This window comes from Oncorhynchus masou, unplaced genomic scaffold (assembly GCF_036934945.1).
Source record: "Oncorhynchus masou masou isolate Uvic2021 unplaced genomic scaffold, UVic_Omas_1.1 unplaced_scaffold_1307, whole genome shotgun sequence".
Classification (NCBI taxonomy): Eukaryota; Metazoa; Chordata; class Actinopteri; order Salmoniformes; family Salmonidae; genus Oncorhynchus; species Oncorhynchus masou.
The window spans coordinates 126,926-138,710 of record NW_027002929.1 but is presented as its reverse complement, the minus strand read 5'-3'; the positions used below and the strand labels follow the sequence as shown (position 1 = coordinate 138,710).

At 49.0% G+C, this 11,785-nt stretch overlaps 1 protein-coding gene across 2 annotated transcripts in view; it reads right to left on the bottom strand.

Moving 5' to 3' along the window:
* Positions 1 to 3,112: 3,112 nt before the first annotated feature.
* Positions 3,113 to 11,785, bottom strand: part of LOC135530266 (dynamin-2-like) — a 76,428-nt gene continuing 67,755 nt past the window's right edge. Inside the window, exons 19-21 of one of the 2 annotated variants that reach the window (XM_064958616.1) lie at positions 10,869 to 11,095; positions 6,471 to 6,704; positions 3,113 to 3,691 (exon numbers count right to left, since the gene is read on the bottom strand). In XM_064958616.1, coding sequence (XP_064814688.1) covers positions 3,625 to 3,691; positions 6,471 to 6,704; positions 10,869 to 11,095 — 528 coding nt within the window. In that variant the 3' untranslated portion in view covers positions 3,113 to 3,624. Of the gene's footprint in view, positions 3,692 to 6,470; positions 6,729 to 10,868; positions 11,096 to 11,785 lie in introns of both variants that reach the window. The other variant, XM_064958617.1, reaches the window with a different exon arrangement.

Genomic DNA, 11,785 nt, shown 5'->3' with positions numbered 1-11,785 from the left:
GAGAGGAGAAAGAATAGAGGGGGATGAACAGGAACAAAAAATACTTGGACAAAAAGACCAGCCACCACCTCAGTCCCTTTAACTCTTTATTATCCCATATCACATCTCTATCCACCTTCTTCACACTACTGTTCCATTCTACCATCTCTATCCACCTTCTTCACACTGCTGTTCCATTCTACCATCTCTATCCACCTTCTTCACACTACTGTTCCATTCTACCATCTCTATCCTTCTTCACACTACTGTTCCATTCTACCATCTCTATCCACCTTCTTCACACTACTGTTCCATTCTACCATCTCTATCCACCTTCTTCACACTACTGTTCCATTCTACCATCTCTATCCTTCTTCACACTACTGTTCCATTCTACCATCTCTATCCACCTTCACACTACTGTTCCATTCTACCATCTCTATCCACCTTCACACTACTGTTCCATTCTACCATCTCTATCCACCTTCACACTACTGTTCCATTCTACCATCTCTATCCACCTTCACACTACTGTTCCATTCTACCATCTCTATCCACCTTCACACTACTGTTCCATTCTACCATCTCTATCCACCTTCACACTACTGTTCCATTCTACCATCTCTATCCACCTTCACACTACTGTTCCATTCTACCATCTCTATCCACCTTCTTCACACTACTGTTCCATTCTACCATCTCTATCCACCTTCACACTACTGTTCCATTCTACCATCCCTACCCACCTTCACACTACTGTTCCATTCTACCATCTCTATCCACCTTCACACTACTGTTCCATTCTACCATCTCTATCCACCTTCTTCACACTACTGTTCCATTCTACCATCTCTATCCTTCTTCACACTACTGTTCCATTCTACCATCTCTATCCACCTTCACACTACTGTTCCATTCTACCATCTCTATCCACCTTCACACTACTGTTCCATTCTACCATCTCTATCCACCTTCACACTACTGTTCCATTCTACCATCTCTATCCACTCACACTACTGTTCCATTCTACCATCTCTATCCACCTTCACACTACTGTTCCATTCTACCATCTCTATCCACCTTCTTCACACTACTGTTCCATTCTACCATCTCTATCCACCTTCACACTACTGTTCCATTCTACCATCCCTACCCACCTTCACACTACTGTTCCATTCTACCATCTCTATCCACCTTCACACTACTGTTCCATTCTACCATCTCTATCCACCTTCTTCACACTACTGTTCCATTCTACCATCTCTATCCTTCTTCACACTACTGTTCCATTCTACCATCTCTATCCACCTTCACACTACTGTTCCATTCTACCATCTCTATCCTCCTTCACACTACTGTTCCATTCTACCATCTCTATCCACCTTCTTCACACTACTGTTCCATTCTACCATCTCTATCCACCTTCACACTACTGTTCCATTCTACCATCTCTATCCACCTTCTTCACACTACTGTTCCATTCTACCATCTCTATCCTTCTTCACACTACTGTTCCATTCTACCATCTCTATCCTCCTTCACACTACTGTTCCATTCTACCATCTCTATCCACCTTCTTCACACTACTGTTCCATTCTACCATCTCTATCCACCTTCACACTACTGTTCCATTCTACCATCTCTATCCACCTTCTTCACACTACTGTTCCATTCTACCATCTCTATCCTTCTTCACACTACTGTTCCATTCTACCATCTCTATCCACCTTCACACTACTGTTCCATTCTACCATCTCTATCCACCTTCACACTACTGTTCCATTCTACCATCTCTATCCACCTTCACACTACTGTTCCATTCTACCATCTCTATCCACCTTCTTCACACTACTGTTCCATTCTACCATCTCTATCCACCTTCTTCACACTACTGTTCCATTCTACCATCTCTATCCACTTCTTCACACTACTGTTCCATTCTACCATCTCTATCCACCTTCTTCACACTACTGTTCCATTCTACCATCTCTATCCACCTTCACACTACTGTTCCATTCTACCATCTCTATCCACCTTCTTCACACTACTGTCCCATTCTACCATCTCTATCCTTCTTCACACTACTGTTCCATTCTACCATCTCTATCCACCTTCACACTACTGTTCCATTCTACCATCTCTATCTTCCTTCACACTACTGTTCCATTCTACCATCTCTATCCACCTTCACACTACTGTTCCATTCTACCATCTCTATCCACCTTCACACTACTGTTCCATTCTACCATCCCTCGTTCACCCAGTGATTCATTCCTTTGTTGACGTATCATGTCATTCATCTGTTCATCCAATAGGAAAGCCACAGGTAAGAGGCACTTAGAAAAATAGAAAAAGTAATTAAAAAAGTCTGAAACGGCATCCTATTCCCTATGTGGTGCACTACCCCCTCTGTCTGGTTTCTGATTGGTCCATTCAGGAAGCAGGTCAATTTTGATTGGTCTATTCAGGAATCAGGTCTATTTTGAATGGTCCATTCAGGAAGCAGGTGTATTTTGATTGGTCCATTCAGGAACCAGGTCTATTTTGAATGGTCCATTCAGGAAGCAGGTCTATTTTGATTGGTCCATTCAGGAAGCAGAGGCCAGATTGACAGCAAGCTACCATTTACAATAGACTGGGCTAAAAGCCGGGATTTAATTAAAGAAGCGATAAGCAAACAACACTCACAACAATGATCCTTTTAAAGGGAATTTCCAAGATGTTTGCAGAGATTGCATTTGCGGTAAACCCTGTGGATGTCATAAATAACCCTTTAAAAGTCAAGTGCAGTGAGCTTATCGACAACGCATCTTTGATTGAATCTCGGCCCTTGTCTAACAACTATCTACTACTAACATCGATGACTGACGAGACACCTGGTATCTGTATTGACTACAGGGTTGGTGTCAATTCCATGTCAAATCCTGTCAATTCAGATTTTATAGCATAATTAGCATTTCATCAAAATGAATTTCAAAAAGCTGCGAGCCAGAAAGGACTTACTATAATATTCCTGCATAGATATTGAAGTGCATATTGAAGATCAGATCTAAAAATACAAATGTACATATGATCCAGTAAGAAGGATAGAAACATTTGAAACAGTATAAAGAACTAAGTATTTTGTTATTAATTATGGAGTGTATTTGTTATTTATTTTTAAACGGAATAAGTGCTTCCATGTGAAGAAGTATTCTAGGTATTCACAAAAATCTGTTACATTATTTAAAACTGTTTGATTTTAAATTCTGTCTAATCCACCGGTTTGAACTAAGTTCATTAAAGTAAGTTAAAGAGTTAAACAAAAAAAGGTAGGTTTCATTTTTCTCTCTCTCTCTCAATCCCTTTGAAAAATTGAAGGTATTAAACATTGTAACAAAGCTATAAAAAAAAACTATGTGATCAAAAGTACATAGTGTTGCTTAAATGAAAAAACAAGTAAAATAGTAAATAATAATATAAAGAATACATGAAATAACAACAACATGACAATATGAATATTAAGAAAGAATACATGAAAGACAGTCTTGAATCATGTTAGGGAATAAAACATCAACGTTACGCAAAGTGTTTCTTTGTAGTGAAAGGACATTAGGAGTGGTAATTGTTCATTTTGTCTGTCTGTCTGTCTGTCTTTCTGTCTGTCTAGTCCAGCAGTGAAGGCTCTGAAGGGCGTATGATGGTGGGCCGGCCTGGGGCCGCTGGGGGTCTTCTGTTATAGAGGAGGACAGGAGGGAGAGAGAGAGGGAGGGATGGAGAGAAGCAGGGAGGGAGAGGAGAGAGGGAGGGGGATGGAGAGAGAGGGAGGGAGGGAGGGAGGGATGGAGAGAAGCAGGGAGGGAGAGGAGAGGAGGGAGGGAGGGGGATGGAGAGAGAGGGAGGGAGGGATGGAGAGAAGCAGGGAGGGAGAGGAGAGAGGGAGGGGGATGGAGAGAGAGGGAGGGATGGAGAGAAGCAGGGAGGGAGAGGAGGGAGGGAGGGGGATGGAGAGAGGGAGGGAGGGAGGGATGGAGAGAAGCAGGGAGGGAGAGGAGGGAGGGAGGGGGATGGAGAGAGATGGAGGGAGAGGAGGGGTGGAGAGAAGAAAAAAACATATGTATTATTCCCACAACCCACGATACACGAAACCCCCCACAACTACCACAACCACTACCACCAAACCCCCCAACACCATCACTACCACTACCACCAAACCCCCCAACACCATCACTACCACTACCACCAAACCCCCCAACACCATCACTACCACTACCACCAAACCCCCCACCACCATCACAACCACTACCACCATCACTACCACTACCACCATCACTACCACTACCACTACCACCATCACTACCACTACCACCATCACTACCACTACCACCATCACTACCACCATCACTACCACTACCACCATCACTACCACTACCACTACCACCAAACCCCCCACCACCATCACAACCGCTACCACCATCACTACCACTACCACTACCACCAAACCCCCCACCACCATCACTACCACAACCACCATCACTACCACTACCACCAAACCCCCCCACCACCATCACTACCACAACCACCATCACTACCACAACCACTACCACAAACATTACCACCACAACCACCATACCCACCACAACCATCACTACCACCACAACCATCACTACCACCACAACCACTACAACCACAACCACTACCACCACAACAATCACTACCACCACAACCACTACAACCACAACCACCACTACAACCACAACCATCACTACCACCACAACCATCACTACCACCACAACCATCACTACCACCACAACCACTACCACCACAACCATCACTACCACCACAACCATCACTAGAGAAGAGAGAAGAGAAAAAGAGAAGAGAAAAACATATGTATTATTCCCACAACCCACAATACACAAAACCCCCCACAACTACCACAACCACTACCACCAAACCCCCCACCACCATCACTACCACAACCACCATCACTACCACTACCACCACAACCACTACCACCACAACCACTACCACCACAACCACTACCACCAAACCCCCCACCACCATCACTACCACAACCACCATCACTACCACTACCACTACCACCAAACCCCCCCACCACCATCACTACATTTACATTTACATTTAAGTCATTTAGCAGACGCTCTTATCCAGAGCGACTTACAAATTGGACTACCACCATCACTACCACCACAACTACCACAACCACTACAAGCACTATCATCACTATCACCACAACCACTACCACCATCACTACCATAACCATCACTACTACCACAACCACTACCATCACTACCACCACAACCACCAAACCCCCCACCACCATCACTACCACCACAACCACTACCACAATCACAACCACAACCACTATCACCACAACCACTACCATCACTACCACAACCATCACTACTACCACTAACACAACTACCATCACTATCACCACAACCACTACCATCACTACCACAACCATCACTGCCACTACCACAACTACCATCACTATCACCACAACCACTATCATCACTACCACCACAACCCCTTCAACCACTACCATCACTACCACAACCCCTACAACCATCACTACCACAACCACTGCCACTACAACCACTACTACCACCACTACTACAACCACTACTACCACCACTACTACCACTACCACCACTAGTACTACTACTACCACCACTCCCACTACAACCACCACTACTACTACTACCACCACAACTGCTACAACTACTACCACCACTACCACCACCACTACTACCACTACCACTACTACCACTACCACCACTACCACTACCACTACTACTACTACTACCACCACTACTACCACTACTACCACCACTACTACTACCACCACTACCACTACTACCACTACTACCACTACCACTACTATCACCACTACTACAACCACTACTACCACCACTACCACTACTACTACCAGCACTACCACCACTACTACCACCACTACTACTACTACCACTACTACCACCACTACCACTACTACCACTACCACTACTATCACCACTACTACAACCACTACTACCACCACTACCACTACTACTACCACCACTACCACCACCACTACCACTACTACTACCACCACTACCACCACCACTACCACTACTACTACCACCACTACCACCACCACTACCACTACTACTACCACCACTACCACCACCACTACCACTACTACTACCACCACTACCACCACCACTACCACCACTACTACCACCACTACTACTACTACCACTACTACCACTACTATCACCACTACTACAACCACTACTACCACCACTACCACTACTACTACCACCACTACCACCACTACTACCACCACTACTACTACTACCACTACTACCACCCCTCTGAATGCAACATCACTAATAAAAGTGACCTATTGTGACAGAATAGACCGTTCTAGCAGTTCCAGCCTCCATTCCTCCAGAGGTAAGTGGGGTTGTGCACACTCGCCTGCCCAGGAGCAGAGGTCTTACCTGGGTATGCCGGGGGGCAGGGCCGGGGGTACCCTGGCTGGGCGAGATGGGATCAGGGGGACATTGACGACAGGGTCCGCGGCACTGTAGGTGTTGACTGGTGGGGGTCCGGGCCGAGAGGGGATGAGGGGCGCCCCGAAAGCTGGGTTTTGGGGACTGGAGGGGGAGGGGCGGCGGTGGGGCCTCTTGCTGCCGGGGGGGGCGACTAGGAGGGGGGCAGCGGCCGGGACTGGTCTGGCCTGAGGAGGGGGCTGGGGGAGGGAGGAGGAGGGAGGGGAGAGGGGGTGAGAGATAGAGAAGGGGGAGATGGAGAGAGATAGAGGGGGGAGAGAGAGAGAGATAGAGAGGGGGAGAGAGAGAGAGAGATAGAGAGGGGGAGGGGGAGAGAGAAAGAGGGGGAGGGGGAGAGAGAGAGAGAGAGGGGGAGAGAGAGAGAGAGAGATAGAGAGGGGGAGAGAGAGAGAGAGAGGGGGGGAGAGAGAGAGAGATAGAGAGGGGGAGAGAGAGAGAGGGAGAGAGCAATAGAGGGGGAGAGAGAGAGAGAGATAGAGAGGGGGAGAGAGAGAGAGGGAGAGAGCAATAGAGGGGGAGAGAGAGAGAGAGAGGGGGAGAGAGAGAGATAGATAGAGAGGGGGAGAGAGAGAGAGACAGAGAGATGAGTCCATGAGCATCTCTCTCTCTGTTACCTGGGTTCCTTGGTCCTCCAGGTGTCGTCTACAGGTGTGTGTGTCCATGAGCATCTCTCTCTCTGTTACCTGGGTTCCTTGGTCCTCCAGGTGTCGTCTACAGGTGTGTGTGTACATGAGCATCTCTCTGTTACCTGGGTTCCTTGGTCCTCCAGGTGTCGTCTACAGGTGTGTGTGTACATGAGCATCTCTCTGTTACCTGGGTTCCTTGGTCCTCCAGGTGTCGTCTACAGGTGTGTGTGTACATGAGCATCTCTCTCTCTGTTACCTGGGTTCCTTGGTCCTCCAGGTGTCGTCTACAGGTGTGTGTGTACATGAGCTTCTCTCTCTCTGTTACCTGGGTTCCTTGGTCCTCCAGGTGTCGTCTACAGGTGTGTGTGTACATGAGCATCTCTCTCTGTTACCTGGGTTCCTTGGTCCTCCAGGTGTCGTCTACAGGTGTGTGTGTACATGAGCATCTCTCTGTTACCTGGGTTCCTTGGTCCTCCAGGTGTCGTCTACAGGTGTGTGTGTACATGAGCATCTCTCTCTGTTACCTGGGTTCCTTGGTCCTCCAGGTGTCGTCTACAGGTGTGTGTGTACATGAGCATCTCTCTCTGTTACCTGGGTTCCTTGGTCCTCCAGGTGTCGTCTACAGGTGTGTGTGTACATGAGCATCTCTCTCTGTTACCTGGGTTCCTTGGTCCTCCAGGTGTCGTCTACAGGTGTGTGTGTACATGAGCATCTCTCTGTTACCTGGGTTCCTTGGTCCTCCAGGTGTCGTCTACAGGTGTGTGTGTACATGAGCATCTCTCTCTGTTACCTGGGTTCCTTGGTCCTCCAGGTGTCGTCTACAGGTGTGTGTGTACATGAGCATCTCTCTGTTACCTGGGTTCCTTGGTCCTCCAGGTGTCGTCTACAGGTGTGTGTGTCCATGAGCATCTCTCTCTCTGTTACCTGGGTTCCTTGGTCCTCCAGGTGTCGTCTACAGGTGTGTGTGTACATGAGCATCTCTCTGTTACCTGGGTTCCTTGGTCCTCCAGGTGTCGTCTACAGGTGTGTGTGTACATGAGCATCTCTCTGTTACCTGGGTTCCTTGGTCCTCCAGGTGTCGTCTACAGGTGTGTGTGTACATGAGCATCTCTCTGTTACCTGGGTTCCTTGGTCCTCCAGGTGTCGTCTACAGGTGTGTGTGTACATGAGCATCTCTCTCTGTTACCTGGGTTCCTTGGTCCTCCAGGTGTCGTCTACAGGTGTGTGTCTACATGAGCATCTCTCTGTTACCTGGGTTCCTTGGTCCTCCAGGTGTCGTCTACAGGTGTGTGTGTACATGAGCATCTCTCTCTCTGTTACCTGGGTTCCTTGGTCCTCCAGGTGTCGTCTACAGGTGTGTGTGTACATGAGCATCTCTCTCTGTTACCTGGGTTCCTTGGTCCTCCAGGTGTCGTCTACAGGTGTGTGTGTACATGAGCATCTCTCTCTGTTACCTGGGTTCCTTGGTCCTCCAGGTGTCGTCTACAGGTGTGTGTGTACATGAGCATCTCTCTGTTACCTGGGTTCCTTGGTCCTCCAGGTGTCGTCTACAGGTGTGTGTGTACATGAGCATCTCTCTGTTACCTGGGTTCCTTGGTCCTCCAGGTGTCGTCTACAGGTGTGTGTGTACATGAGCATCTCTCTGTTACCTGGGTTCCTTGGTCCTCCAGGTGTCGTCTACAGGTGTGTGTGTACATGAGCATCTCTCTGTTACCTGGGTTCCTTGGTCCTCCAGGTGTCGTCTACAGGTGTGTGAGTACATGAGCATCTCTCTCTGTTACCTGGGTTCCTTGGTCCTCCAGGTGTCGTCTACAGGTGTGTGTGTACATGAGCATCTCTCTGTTACCTGGGTTCCTTGGTCCTCCAGGTGTCGTCTACAGGTGTGTGTGTACATGAGCATCTCTCTCTGTTACCTGGGTTCCTTGGTCCTCCAGGTGTCGTCTACAGGTGTGTGTCTACATGAGCATCTCTCTCTGTTACCTGGGTTCCTTGGTCCTCCAGGTGTCGTCTACAGGTGTGTGTGTACATGAGCATCTCTCTGTTACCTGGGTTCCTTGGTCCTCCAGGTGTCGTCTACAGGTGTGTGTGTCCATGAGCATCTCTCTCTGTTACCTGGGTTCCTTGGTCCTCCAGGTGTCGTCTACAGGTGTGTGTGTACATGAGCATCTCTCTCTGTTACCTGGGTTCCTTGGTCCTCCAGGTGTCGTCTACAGGTGTGTGTGTACATGAGCATCTCTCTCTGTTACCTGGGTTCCTTGGTCCTCCAGGTGTCGTCTACAGGTGTGTGTGTACATGAGCATCTCTCTGTTACCTGGGTTCCTTGGTCCTCCAGGTGTCGTCTACAGGTGTGTGTGTACATGAGCATCTCTCTCTGTTACCTGGGTTCCTTGGTCCTCCAGGTGTCGTCTACAGGTGTGTGTGTACATGAGCATCTCTCTGTTACCTGGGTTCCTTGGTCCTCCAGGTGTCGTCTACAGGTGTGTGTCTACATGAGCATCTCTCTGTTACCTGGGTTCCTTGGTCCTCCAGGTGTCGTCTACAGGTGTGTGTGTACATGAGCATCTCTCTGTTACCTGGGTTCCTTGGTCCTCCAGGTGTCGTCTACAGGTGTGTGTGTACATGAGCATCTCTCTCTGTTACCTGGGTTCCTTGGTCCTCCAGGTGTCGTCTACAGGTGTGTGTCTACATGAGCATCTCTCTCTGTTACCTGGGTTCCTTGGTCCTCCAGGTGTCGTCTACAGGTGTGTGTCTACATGAGCATCTCTCTCTGTTACCTGGGTTCCTTGGTCCTCCAGGTGTCGTCTACAGGTGTGTGTGTACATGAGCATCTCTCTGTTACCTGGGTTCCTTGGTCCTCCAGGTGTCGTCTACAGGTGTGTGTGTACATGAGCTTCTCTCTCTGTTACCTGGGTTCCTTGGTCCTCCAGGTGTCGTCTACAGGTGTGTGTGTACATGAGCATCTCTCTGTTACCTGGGTTCCTTGGTCCTCCAGGTGTCGTCTACAGGTGTGTGTGTACATGAGCATCTCTCTCTGTTACCTGGGTTCCTTGGTCCTCCAGGTGTCGTCTACAGGTGTGTGTGTACATGAGCATCTCTCTCTGTTACCTGGGTTCCTTGGTCCTCCAGGTGTCGTCTACAGGTGTGTGTGTACATGAGCATCTCTCTGTTACCTGGGTTCCTTGGTCCTCCAGGTGTCGTCTACAGGTGTGTGTGTCCATGAGCATCTCTCTCTGTTACCTGGGTTCCTTGGTCCTCCAGGTGTCGTCTACAGGTGTGTGTGTCCATGAGCATCTCTCTCTGTTACCTGGGTTCCTTGGTCCTCCAGGTGTCGTCTACAGGTGTGTGTCTACATGAGCATCTCTCTGTTACCTGGGTTCCTTGGTCCTCCAGGTGTCGTCTACAGGTGTGTGTGTACATGAGCATCTCTCTGTTACCTGGGTTCCTTGGTCCTCCAGGTGTCGTCTACAGGTGTGTGTGTACATGAGCATCTCTCTGTTACCTGGGTTCCTTGGTCCTCCAGGTGTCGTCTACAGGTGTGTGTGTACATGAGCATCTCTCTCTCTGTTACCTGGGTTCCTTGGTCCTCCAGGTGTCGTCTACAGGTGTGTGTGTACATGAGCATCTCTCTCTGTTACCTGGGTTCCTTGGTCCTCCAGGTGTCGTCTACAGGTGTGTGTGTACATGAGCATCTCTCTGTTACCTGGGTTCCTTGGTCCTCCAGGTGTCGTCTACAGGTGGAGGTACAGGTGCTGACACTGTGGTTGTACTGATGTCTCCTATGATCAGCAGGGCTTCTTTCAGCGCATGGTACATCCTCAACATCTCATCTCTCCTCTGAGCCTGGTCAGCTGACTCCTCCATCAGACTGCCCTGGTCCCCACAGGAATACAGGTAGGCCAACAACTCAGAATGGATGAAGTCTTTAGCCTAGAAAAGGAGAGAGGAAGAGGGGGAACGAGGGTAGTGAGAGAGAGAGAAGAGGAGGAGAGAAGAGGGGGAACGAGGGTCGTGACAGAGAGAGAGAGGAGGAGAGAAGAGAGGGAACAAGGGTCGTGAGAGAGAGAAGAGGGGGAACGAGGGTAGTGAGAGAGAGAGAGAGAGAAGAGGAGGAGAGAAGAGGGGGAACGAGGGTCGTGACAGAGAGAGAGAGGAGGAGAGAAGAGAGGGAACAAGGGTAGTGAGAGAGAGAAGAGGGGGAACGAGGGTAGTGACAGAGAGAGAGGAGGAGAGAAGAGGGGGAACGAGGGTCGTGACAGAGAGAGAGGGAGGAGGAGAGAAGAGAGGGAACAAGGGTCGTGAGAGAGAGAAGAGGGGGAACGAGGGTAGTGACAGAGAGAGAGGAGGAGAGAAGAGGGGGAACAAGGGTCGTCAGAGAGAGAGAAGAGGGGGAACGAGGGTAGTGAGAGAGAGAGAGAAGAGGGGGAACGAGGGTAGTGAGAGAGAGAGAGAGAGAGAGAAGAGGGGGAACGAGGGTAGTGAGAGAGAGAGAGAAGAGGGGGAACGAGGGTAGTGAGAGAGAGAGAGAAGAGGGGGAACGAGGGGAGTGAGAGAGAGAGTGAAGAGGGGGAACGAGGGTAGTGAGAGAGAGAGAGAAGAGGGGGAATGAGGGTAGTGAGA